Raw genomic sequence first — 13,176 nt, 5'->3', positions numbered from 1 at the left:
AAGGCAGCACATAAAAGAGCAGACCAGGAGAAAATTGTTAAAGAGAGACTGAGTAACTGCACTAAGCCAGTGAGTGATCCTTCTACTGGTTAAACCGTACCATTAAGGAAACTGTAATACCTAGAAATATATTGGAGGGGCATTTATCAAGCAAATTAGTAAAACAATTAGGTACAAAACAGGCTGCTTCTCTTTTAGCAAAGTATGTATTCCAATTGTTCTGTGTATTGGTAACCTGTATTGGCTCCTGAAATCCTGAGCAGCCAATGGAGAGAGATATAGCACTGAAGTTTAGCTGGAGTTTGGGTTCAAACAGACACACAACAAAGGAGTGGTCAGGATAAGGTTTTACCCTTTGCAAAAACACTTGGAATTTAGCTCAAGTGCCTCCAATTTCTCTTGATCATTGCTGAGATGTTTCTACACCTGGATTGGAGTTCACTTGTGGTAAATGAAATTGATTGGACAAGATTTGGGAAGGTATACACCTCTCTATGAAAGGCCTCACAGCTGACAATGCATTCTGTATCAGAACAAAAGCCATGAGTTCAAAGGAACTGCCTACAGAACTCAGAAACAGGATTATTGCAAGGCACAGATATAGGGAAGGCTACAAAAACATTTCTGCTGCACTGAAGGTTCCCAAGAGCACAGTGGCCTCCATAATTCTTAAATGGAAGCCAAACTGAGAAATCAGGGGAGAAGGGCCTTAGTAAGAGAGATGACCAAGAACCCGATGGTCACTCTGCCTCAGCTCCAGAGATCCTGTGTGGAGATGGAACAAAGCTTTAGAAGGACAACCATCACTGCTGCCCTCCATTGATCTGGGATTTATGACAGAATGGCTAGACAGTAGCTTTTCCTGAGTGCAAAACACATGAAAGCCCACTTGGATTTTGTAAAAAAGCACCGGAAGGACTCTGACTGTGAGGAACAAGATTCTCTAGTCTGATGAAACCATGATTGAACTGATTGGCCTCAATTCTAAACATTCTATCTGGAGGAAACAGGCACAGCTCATCACCTTTCCAGTACCAATAGTGAAGAATGGTGGTGGCAACATCATGCTGTGGGGGTGTTTTTCTGCAGTTTTTGGGAAAGCTGAATGGAGCATAGTACAGTATCCTCAATGAAAACCTGTTCCACAGCGCTCAGGACCTCAGACTGGGCTAAAGGTTCACCTTCCAACATGACAGCGATCCTAAGCCAAGACAACACAGGAGCGGCTGAGGGTCAACTCTGTGAATGTCCTAGAGTGGCCCAGCCAGAGCCCTGATTTGAACCCTATTGAACATCTCTGGAGAGACCTGAAAATGGCTATCCACCGATGGTCCCCATCCAACCTGACGGAGCTTGAGAGGATTTGCAAAGATGAAAGGCAGAAAATCCCTCAAATATGTGCAAAGTACTGAGTAAAAGGTCTGAATATTTAAGTATTTAATAAATTCACATATATTTCTAAAATTCTGTTTTCACTTTGTCATTATGGGGTATGGAGTGTAGATTATTGAGAAAAAAATAAATTCAAACAACTGTAGTATCAGGCTGAAACATCAAAGATGGAAAAGTGAAGGGGGGTTATGAATGCACTGTATATATTTGTAAATCTACCTTGTAATCTGTTTCAATGCTCCACTCCATTGTGACACAAAAATTGACAGATGCCCCCCACTATACTTCTTAATTAACATTTTAACATAATTATTATTAAAAAAAAAATCTGAAAAAGATACACATAAGGATTACACAGTATACTTTTGTTTTCTATTATAAATAACTGATCTTTTGTTACAATAAAGGGTTCATTACAATTTACTAACCTTTTATTTTGTAGTATACACTAATGCCTGTAGGAAAGTTTGTTGTTTGTGCTGAAACACGTAGGGGTTGATTTACTAAAATCAAATAGACTGTGTACTTTGCAAAGTGCAGTTGCACTCTGCAAGAGCAGTTGCTCCAGAGCTTAGTAAATGAGCAGAAGCTCTTCTGGCTTCCTTCATCCAATAATGTGTGAGCAAACATTCATTTTTTGTATTTTCCTTGCATGTGATTGGATATTCTTTGCAAAGTGAAGCTTTAACTCATTTACTAAGCTCTGGAGCAACTGCATTTTGCAAAGTGCACAGTCTATTTGCCTTTAGTAAATCAACTCCCTAGTTCCAAAGTTAAGGGCTATTAGACATTGTAACTTGTTATATATATAAAAAAAACTATGTATACAGTATATTAGCATATGAAACAGCTTCTAAACGAGGAAATATAGAATATGCATGTGTTCTGAGACTTTGACTTATTACATTTGTCTCATGGACAGGGGTTAAACATTAATTCCTGGCTTCTCTGCTCTCCTGCTTTTCACAACTCTGATCCAGGACACGATGACAGAGTTTGGGGAAATTCTAAAAAATGTTGGGGAATTTGGCCGATTCCAGAAATTTTTGGTATTTCAGATGTGTTTACTCAGTTTCTTGAACTCCTTCCACATGTTTGGACAAGTATTTATGGGAATATCAGTGCCTCATCATTGCAATACCAGCTGGATCTTGGCAAAGAATCCAAACCTAACTGAAGAGTATCAGCTGAATTTAACCATCCCACATAATATAGAGGGCAGCTATGAGCAATGCCTCATGTACACTCCCGTGGACTGGGATTTGGAATCTATTGAAAGGTATGGCCTGAACAACACAGAGGTCTGCCAGGATGGATGGATGTATGATATGTCACAGCAGAAGTCAACACTGGTCACCGAGGTCTGTAAATATTGATTTCTCAGTTATAATGCTTGTTGTTGGGTAATCAATAAATGCTCTGGTTAGATGTCAATTTTGAATACTACCAACAGGATTTACAGACAGACTTTGGTGCCTTTCTACAGTTTTAGGTGGACTGATAACCAACAGACCAATTTTCCAAAATCATTCAGAAAAATTGTCAACAAGGTACAGAGAAACTGGACCCCATTACATTTACATGTCACTTAAATAAAGCTTACTATTAATGTATTGCCATGACTTACTGTACACAATTGCAGTTAGTAATAAATATGCATTTTTGTCTGTAGCGCCTAGTCATTAATTAAAATCCAACTGACTCTCGAGTCCAGAACAGAAGTTATTACAATTAAACCCTCCACTTAAATATTAAACGCTCTATATTAAAATTATTGTACAAAACATTTACTCACGCAAATACCTGGAAGTCTAATCTATGGGGAATTTAGTACTGTGAGCTTACTACAGAAAATAATAAAGGCATAACTATTTCTTATTTATAACCAAAAAGAAAATGTTACATGATATAAAATGTTATTAAATAGTCATATTTAAAAAGTAAAATTGCTAATATGTTTGTAATAGGATTGTGTCGGTACAGCTCAGGAGTCATCTCATGTAATTTATCTGTCCTGTTAATGTCTGCATGACCATTCACAAGATTAAAAATTCATAATTTCTGTTTTTTTTCAATTGAAAGGTGATATGAAAAATCTGATGAATGTTATGTGTTCTTTCTTGCTGAACAATTCATGCAGGAGATATTTTCCTAAAATAACCTCATCACAAGCACTCTAGGTCCCATTGGAAATCTTTGTAAAGTTTTTCATTATTCTGAAATATAGGTGCAGAGAAAAAAGCACAGTTCTTAGGTGGTCTTTTTAATTTGATCTATATAGTCAATCAGCATATTTAATGAGAGGATCATTAGAAAAAAGCCTTTCTTCAATATTGAACTACAAGCAGTTTTGCCAACCCCCCAAAATGAAATTTACTGACAGGACGCTCAAAATTTACAAACAACACCAATTTTTTTACTGACAAAAATTGTGAAATTTACTGACAGAGCGACATTTTTAACTGACTTCAAAAAAGTGTATAAAATTGCCTTTTTAAGTGCAAAACACTGCAAATGTCAATATTTAAGCTACAAACATGTACCGTATTTTTCGCCATATAAGACGCTCCGGAATATAAGACACACCCAATTTTAAAGGAAGAAAATCTAGAAAAAAAAGATTCTGAACCCAATACATATAGTAATTCATCCCCCATAGTAATTCATCCCCCATATAGTAATTCATCCCCCATATAGTAATTCATCCCCCATAGTAATTCATCCCCCATATAGTAATTCATCCCCCCTATAGTAATTAATCCCCCATATAGTAATTCATCCCCATATAGTAATTCATCCCCCATAGTAATTAATCCCCCATATAGTAATTCATGCCCCATATAGTAATTCATCCCCCATATAGTAATTCATCCCCCATATAGTAATTCATCCCCCATAGTAATTCATCCCCCATATAGTAATTCATCCCCATATAGTAATTCATCCCCCATAGTAATTAATCCCCCATATAGTAATTCATCCCCCATATAGTAATTCATCCCCCATATAGTAATTCATCCCCCCTATAGTAATTCATCCCCCATAGTAATTCATCCCCCATATAGTAATTCATCCCCCCTATAGTAATTCATTCCCCATATTGTGTCAATTCACTTACCTTTGCTCCGCGCGTTCCTCTCGCCGTGTTCCCGCGCCGTTCCGGTCTTCAGGGCTGATCCACGAGCAGAGGGGGTGATGACGTCAGCGCGCACCGCCGGGTGTACTAAGATGGCCGACCGCTCCAGAGATAGGCCAAAGCCGCAGCCTTTCCTACGGCCATGGCCGCTCCTCACGGATTCTCTCTCTATTCGTCGTATAAGACGCACCAACTTTCCCCCCCCCCCAGTTTTGGGGAAGAAAAAGTGCGTCTTATACGGTGAAAAATACGGTAGCTGCTGCCATTAGCAATGTGTTCAGGCTATAACAAAAGCCAAAAACCATATTTCTCCATTTAAATGAAGGTCAGGTTGATATAAACCAGTCAGCACAGAGTTCCCCCTTACATCAGAATCTGCAGGATTCCCCCTTACAGTGCAAGGGGAACTCTGATGTAAAGGGGAATGCTGCACATCATGATGTAAGGGGGAATACTGCAGACATTGGTGTAAAGGGGAACTATGTGCTTGTGGGGTTATATCATGATGTAAGGGGGGCTCTGGTGACCAGAGACCATCTTATATCAGAGTTCCCACTTACATCAGGGTCTGCAGCATTGCCCTTTACATCAGAGTTCCCCTTTACATCAGGGTCCACAAAGGTCCCTCTTGCACTGCAAGGAGGAATACTAAAGACTCGGATGTAAAGGGGAACACTGGGAATTCTGATGTGGGGGATCTCTGGTGACCACAGACCACCTTCCACAGTGAATACACTAAGGTAAGGGGGGGTTACTGATATAAGGGAGAACCTTTATATCCATGCCCCCCCTTACCTTACTGTATTCACTCCTCCCTTACATTAGTGACCCAGCCAGACTGGCCTTGGGGAATTGTCACTGACCTCCTCTCAGGTGCACCCTGCAGGGCTCAGCCAGATAGTCCTCTCCGGGCTTCAGCTCTGGTTTCATCCTATATTCTCCTCCCCACAGTCCACACACCTCTGACTCCTCCTGTGACCCCCGTGCTTGGACAGTAATGGATGGTCTGTAGCGGACATTTACGGACTGTCTGTAAATTTACAAGCGGTTGGCAACCCTGACTACAAGTAAAGTTTTTTTTTTTAGTGTTGGATATGGTGGGGGAAGGGTTAGACCCTCTGTCAAGTTTTTTTTTTATTGATGCCTGTGTCTCCTATTTGAGAGATTTACCACTCTACCTATAAGGTGGCATATAGAGAATGATAGTGAGGAAATTTCCAAAATTTTACTGCTGTTGCCAGGACAAGAAATGGAATTTTCCAAAGGAAACACTGTTTTTGTGTAAGAGGGGAATTCCCTTCATTTTTTATAGAGGTTTTTCTAACATCTTGTTGCGTCACTGAGATGGGAGATACAGAGAAGTTTCCCCAATGGTACACAGACAGCAAAAAATAAACTGTTTAGTTTTTAACCCTTCCTTACTCTGTTTTAAACAAAACAAAAAAAAGTGTGGGCCATACATAATGTGCATACTGTTAGGACAAATGGTGAAACCAATTAAATAATTTTTTGCATTTCATCCAATGTAAGTTTGACCTGGTGTGTCACAGAAAGGAACAGAAGGATATCTCCCAATCCATTCATATGTTGGGGCTGCTTATTGGATCTGTTATTTTCGGTCATCTCGGAGACAGGTAAGAATTTTTATTATTTTTAATTTATCCACCGTCAAAAAATTTGGTACACTTTAATTTAAATGAATGTTTATTAATCTAACTTTTTAGGCTACATAAATCTAATATATCTAATGTCCCAATACCAGTAATACTGTAAATATACTACTCAAACTAACTACCAGTAATCTTTCTGGCAATACTATGGGTGAAAAATGGAGCGCCTAGGAGAGTCCAAACATGGGAAAAATATCCAGCACTGGAGGGGCAACACTTGGCTGTATATTTCCATGTTGTGTGTACGTTGGGAGACCAAGTATAGTGAATGCAGTGTCCTGGGTTTAATAACACTTTAAAGCGAGTTCCAGTGAAACTGTAAAAAAATAAAAGTTAGAAACTGTAGCTGCTGACTTTAAAAAAAACAGCCCCTCACCTGTCCATTGATCCTACGGTGTCCTCCCTGCGGCTTGTTTCACCGGCCACCCTGTGTTCCTGGTGACAGCATCTTTAGTGTGGGCACATGGCTGTGACAGCTTGCTGCTTCACAGCCGGGTGCCCATTGCACATGCGTGAGTAGTGCTGCTCTTTGTGAATGGTCCCATAGTCTTCTGGGACCTGTCACATGTCCCAGAAGATTACAAAGAGGGAGGGGGGGAGGACAACTTCCATTTCCTATCACCTAGACGATCGCAGCGGAAGTGGGGGCAGGTGTCTGTCAATTTCAGGTACCCACTCTGCTCCGCTCCCCAAAGATGCCAATCTAACGGGGAGCAAGGGACCAGTCCTTAAAGTGGAACTTCCCCTTTTGGGTGAAGCTCCGCTTTAAGGCTATCCCACCCTAAGGCTACAGTTACCCTCGTAAAGGTTGTAGGCCAGGTAAAACTATCATTTTCTAAGTTACTTAAATAATAGTTTAAGGCTGCATTCACATGGGCATAATAATGTACAGTACTGCTGTTATTACACATGTTTTCTAGGCGAAAAGTTCCTGCGGAATTCTCAGTAAATACTAGTATAGATGCATTTAAACGCCTAAAGACACATATGCATACATAATAATTTATTTTCCCTTTGTTTAGACTTAATTTATGTGCTTGCAAGCATGTATACAGTGGATATAAAATGTCTACACACCACTGTTAAAATGTCAGGTTTCTGTGATGTAAAAAAAGAGACAAAGATAAATAATTTCAGAACTTTTTCCAACTTTAATGTGACCTATAAACTGTACAATTCAATTGAAAAACAAACTGAAATCTTTTAGGGGGGGAAGTAAACTAAAATAATGTGGTTGCATAAGTGTGCACACCCTCTTATAACTGGGGATGTAGCTGTGTTCAGTATTAAGCAATGACATTCAAAATCATGTTAAATAGGAGTCAGTACACACCTGCCATCATTTAAAGTGCCTCTGATTAACCCCAAATAAAGTTCAGCTGTTCTAGTAGGCATTTTCTTAGTCGCATCCTACAGCAAAAGCCATGGTCCGCAGAGAGCTTCCAAAGCATCAGAGGGATCTCATTGTTAAAAGGTATCAGTCAGGAAGAGGGTACAAAAGAATTTCCAAGGCATTAGATATACCATGGAACACAGTGAAGACAGTCATCATTAAGTGGAGAAAACTGCTCTGGGAGGCTGCCAAGAGTCCTACAGCAACATTAAAGGAGCTGCAGGAATATTTGTCAAGTACTGGCTGTGTGTTATATGTGACAACAATCTCCGATATTCTTCATCTGTCTGGGCTATGGAGTAGAGTGGCAAGACGGAAACCTTTTCTTATAAAGAAAAACATCCAAGCCCAGCTAAATTTTGCAAAAACACATCTGAAGTCTCCCGAAAGCATGTGGAAAAATGTGTTATGGTCTGATGAAACCAAGGTTGAACTTTTTGGCTTCACCAGAAGAATATTAAAGTTTTGGACTGGCTCAGCCAGAGCCCAGGCCTGAATCCGATCAAAAATCTGTGGGGTGATCTGAAGAGGGCTGTGCACAGGAGATAATCTGACAGATTTGAAGTGTGGGTAAATATTGCCAAGTCAAGATGTGCCATGCTGATAGACTCATAGCCAAAAAGACTGAGTGCTGGAATCAAATCAAAAGGTGCTTCAACAAAGTATTAGTTTAAGGGTATGCACACTTATGCAACCATATTATTTTAGTTTTTTATTTTTACTTCCCTCCACCTAAAATATTTCAGTTTGTTCAACTGAGTTGCACAGTTTATAGGTTACATTAAAGGTGGAAAAAGTTCTGAAATATGTTATCTTTGTCTAATTATTTTACATCACAGAATCCTGGCATTTTAACAGGTGTGTGTACACGTTTTATATCCACTGTACATGTGTTTATATGCATAATTGTGTAAAGAGCAGATTTTTGGATTACGTTTTATGGATCTGAATGCAGTGCATGTTTAAACACCTGTGTGAATGGCTCCATTGAAAACAATGCAGCTGCGTTTAGATTCATAATTAAAAAACAGTTGTATATGCATTTTTTACAGCTGTGTGAATGAAGCCTAATAATACAGTTTTGTCTCTCTTAATTCTTGGAACAGGAATAAACTTTATAATACACATTTGAATTTTTGAGATCTGTAAAAATGAGCCATTACAAACAATACTGGGGAGAGTCAGGGTGAGGTATAGCTTTACTTCAGACTAACAACTTTGTGAAAGAAAAAAAATTAAATATAAATATGTACAGTATCTCGCAGAAGTGAGTACACCCCTCACATTTTTATAAATATTTTATTATATCTTTTCATGTGACAACACTGAAGAAATGGCACTTTGCTACAATGTAAAGTAGTGAGTGTACAGCTTGTATAACAGTGTAAATTTGCTGTCCCCTCAAAATAACTCAACACACAGCCATTCATGTCTAAACTGCTGGCAACAAAAGTGAGTACACCCCTAAGTGAAAAATGTCCAAATTGGGCCCAAAGTGTCAATATTCTGTGTGGCCACCATTATTTTCCAGCACTGCCTTAACCCTCTTGAGCGTGGAGTTCACCGGAGCTTCACAGGTTTCCACTAGAGTCCTCTTCCACTCCTCCATGATGACATCACAGAGCTGGTGGATGTTAGAGACCTTGCACTCCTCCACCTTCCATTTGAGGATGCCTCACAGATGCTCAATAGGGTTTAGGTCTGGAGACATGCTTGGCCAGTCCATCACCTTTACCCTCAGCGTCTTTAGCAAGGCAGTGGTCGTCTTGGAGGTGTGTTTGGGGTTGTTATCATGTTGGAATACTGCCCTGTGGCCCAGCCTCCGAAGGGAGGGGATCATGCTCTGCTTCAGTATGTCACAGTACATGTTGGCAATCATGGTTTCCTCAATGAACTGTAGCTCCCCAGTGCCGGCAGCATTCATGCAGCCCCAGACCATGACACTCCCACCACCATGCTTGACTGTAGGCAAGACACACTTGTCTTTGTACTCCTCACCTGGTTGCCGCCACACGCTTGACACGATCTGAACCAAATAACTTTAGCTTGGTCTCATCAGACCACAGGACATGGTTCCAGTAATACATGTCCTTAGTCTGCTTGTCTTCAGCAAACTGTTTGTGGGATTTCTTGTGCATCATCTTTAGAAGAGGCTTCCTTCTGGGACTGACAGGCTGACCCTCCATTCCTTCAACTTCTGCAGCAATGCTGGTAACACTCATATGTCTATTTCCCAAAGACAACCTCTGGATGTGTCACTGAGAACGTGCACTCAATTTCTTTGGTTGACCATGGCGAGGCCTGTTCTGAGTGGAACCTGTCCTGTTAAACCGCTGTATGGTCTTGGCCATCATGCTGCAGCTCAGTTTCAGGGTCTTGACAATCTTCTTATAGCCTAGGCCATCTTTATATAGAGCAACAATTCTTTTTTTCAGATCCTCAGGGAGTTCTTTGCCATGAGGTGCCATGTTGAACTTCCAGTGACCAGTATGAGAAAGTGAGAGCGATAACGCCGAATTTAACACACCTGCTCCCCATTCACACCTGAGACCTTGTAACACTAATGAGTCACATGACACTGGGGAGGGAAAATGGCTAACTGGGCCCAATTTGGACATTTTCACTTAGGGGTGTACTCACTTTTGTTGCCAGAGGTTTAGACATTAATCGCTGTGTGTTGAGTTATTTTGAGGGGACAGCAAATTTACACTATTATACAAGCTGTACTTTACATTGTAGCAAAGTGTCATTTCTTCAGTGTTGTCACATGAAAAGATAGAATAAAATATTTACAAAAATGTGAGGGGTGTACTCACTTCTGTGAGATACTGTGTGTATATATATATATATATATATATATATATATATATATATATACAGTAGGTACCATAAGGCCTGGTTCACACAAGATACAACTTGCACAGAATCACATGCAAGGTAAATCTCATTGTTTGAAATGGTGCCTGTTCTGATCAATGCAAGTCAGAACAGTGTGATTTTGAAAAAGGTTCCTACACTACTTTGGTTTGATTTACAGCACGACTTGGCTCCATGGAATATGCAAAGTTGCACCACATAACCACACTGTAAAGTCGCATAGCAGTAGTGTAAACTGAGTCTGAATGAGTTAAATGAGACATTTGTCTAGTGAAGATGTACTGTACTGTAAGCTAGCATTCTTAGTTGCTATAGGCAACATCTCCACAATGGTTTCTTTCTACTTTTCTGTGAGAGAAACCTTAGGCTTGGCTCACAAAGCTTGAATTCAATAAAAAGGATTTTGAATTTAGTCATGTAGAAGTTATTTTCAAATCTGCTTGGACTCACTTTTTCACAAATTACTCTCTATTCTTTTAAATAAGGATTCTTATCCTAGCTTTGTAAAATTGGCCTCTTGTGTCCTTATAGATTCATGCCTGCATTTCACCCAGAAAATAGAACCAGCCCGGCTAAAATACAAACTGTATTTAAAAAGGATACACATGACAATATTATTATTATTATTATTATTATTATACAGTATTTATAAAGCGCCAATAGTTCGCTCAGCACTGTACTTTGCAAAGGGGGACAGAACATGTGACAGAACAATACCAATACAATGCAAAACATGAGGGGATCGAGGGCCCTGCTCTTTCGAGCTTACAATCTAGGAGGGAGGGGATGGTGGCACAGGAGGAGATAGCTGTGGGGGATGGAGTGGTAGGAAGAGTGGAGGAGGTTGGCAGGTTAGCAGGGGGTGGGGTAGGCTTCCCTGAAGAGATGGGTTTTCAGGGTGCGCCTAAAGGAGAGGAGATTCTGTCCTTTTTAAGAATGTATTAAATGTATGGTGATATACAGTGTTACATAATATATTACAACTGTACCTTCTGTCTATTTTCTTTAAGGATTGGTAGACGTCCTGTTATATTAATCTCAATTTTATTGATGTTTGCCTTTGGTGTCGGAGCGGCATTTGTTCCATATTTTTATGTCTATATGATTCTGCGTTGTATGGTAGGAATTGGAATGGCTGGTGTAATGCTGAACAATCTCACATTAGGTAATATATATATTGTATACACCTTTCTGCAAATGTAGTATTCTGTAAATCCTTTTTCATGATTCACACAGCTGTAATTTAGAGTTTACTAGCATGCAGAGTAAAATGTGCCTGGGTATCATAGCCTCACTTGTGTAACTGGCAGCACCGGTGCTTAATGCTCATGTGCATGAACATATTTTTAACCCCTTGGCGCCGGCACCACTCGGCCCTTTAAGGGTTTCAGAAGTGGGGCGGGGTTTTAGGGTCATGTGACCGCTGTGATTCGCTGTCACAGCGGTCACATGATCGGGAAAGGTCCCAATCGAAAAAGAGGAGATTGGTACCTTTCCGTGAGTACCGGACATTTGTGGTGGGAGCGCACAGGGCGCTCGCTTTCAGCACATGTTTTTCTTAATTGCACACAAATGTGTGGCCACTCGGCTTGATGGCCCACATTTGCCGTACATTTTTCGTGCGGCCAGCACGAAGAGGTTAAAAACGTAAAATTTGAAGGCTGTATTTTAGTCTGTATGCCCATGCACTGTAAATGATGGCTGTCTGCAAGAGCACCAATAGACGTGCTAAACAGTTTACACATAAAATGTGTCATGGAAAGTATTGTTTACTTGTGAGGTCAACAACCAGAATCCACTGACTGAGTAGTCTGGAGGCTGGCCCTATATTGATCGCTCAGAATAGTCGGTAATTGGAAGATTTATTGTAAAGGCTAAGTTTACCTTTTTTTTTAAATTCCAGCTTCTCTATGTACCAATATACAAATAATGTACTTCTGCTGCAGAAAAGAAAAAGATTTCTATGTATTTTAGGGCAAGGCCTTACCTCATCCTCCAGCTTGTTCCATAGAAAGGTTCATGACTTCCTGGTATTTAGGACATGAAAACTGTTAAGACACAGGAAGTAATTTGCCAGCTAACCTCATTAGCACATAATCTGCACCTGCCCTCCTCCTCCAGGAGATTGCTCCCACCCACCTCTGTACTCACATGCAGGCAGTTGTATTGAAAACAAAAGTGTGTCCCTGGAAGTCTGCAAAGCTCACCATACACTATATAATATGAGTGTACGATCTCCTTTAGATCTACCATCAACTACTGTATGTAGTCCAGGGGCCTACACGACTGTGATTGGATAGGTAGTTGTGTCCTCCTATTATGTAGTTTTGGTAAATCTAAAGGAGATTGTACAGAGATTGTACAATCAGATTGTGTAGTGTATGGCCTTCTTTATACACTTAAATTGAACTAGTCATGCTTTCAGTGTCATTAACTGTTAATGGTACCCCAAATTCTGATGCAAATACACATTTTACTGCATGAAAAACAGTGTGTCAAATGCAACAAAACTCACAGTAAAAAATGTGCAGACCACAACGTGAAAAAATATCCCAAGAGGTATTTGGCAGAGTGCAGGGCAGCCCACTGAAATTAATGGGATGCCCTATGCATGTTGTGGAAAAAAGGAAAAAAATGTGTGCTTCCACTACGCTAGTTGTGAATGGGGCCTATAAGTGAAATTGGTGTGTATACACAAGAACAATTCA

At 40.1% G+C, this 13,176-nt stretch overlaps 1 protein-coding gene across 2 annotated transcripts in view; it reads left to right on the top strand.

The window, feature by feature from the left end:
- The first annotated feature begins 2,322 nt into the window (after window positions 1–2,322).
- LOC149465917 (solute carrier family 22 member 13-like) overlaps window positions 2,323–13,176 on the top strand; it is a 60,317-nt gene continuing 49,463 nt past the window's right edge. The window contains exons 1-3 of one of the 2 annotated variants that reach the window (XM_089673141.1): window positions 2,323–2,753; window positions 6,059–6,162; window positions 11,479–11,633. In XM_089673141.1, coding sequence (XP_089529267.1) covers window positions 2,379–2,753; window positions 6,059–6,162; window positions 11,479–11,633 — 634 coding nt within the window. In that variant the 5' untranslated portion in view covers window positions 2,323–2,378. The remainder of the gene's footprint in view (window positions 2,754–6,058; window positions 6,163–11,478; window positions 11,634–13,176) is intronic. The other variant, XM_089673140.1, reaches the window with a different exon arrangement.

This window comes from Staurois parvus, unplaced genomic scaffold (genome assembly GCF_062004578.1).
Source record: "Staurois parvus isolate SC_StPar_1 unplaced genomic scaffold, SC_StPar_1.0 ptg000136l, whole genome shotgun sequence".
Taxonomy (NCBI): Eukaryota; Metazoa; Chordata; class Amphibia; order Anura; family Ranidae; genus Staurois; species Staurois parvus.
The sequence above is the reverse complement of the archived record's forward strand: the minus strand, read 5'-3'. Positions and strand labels throughout refer to the sequence as shown.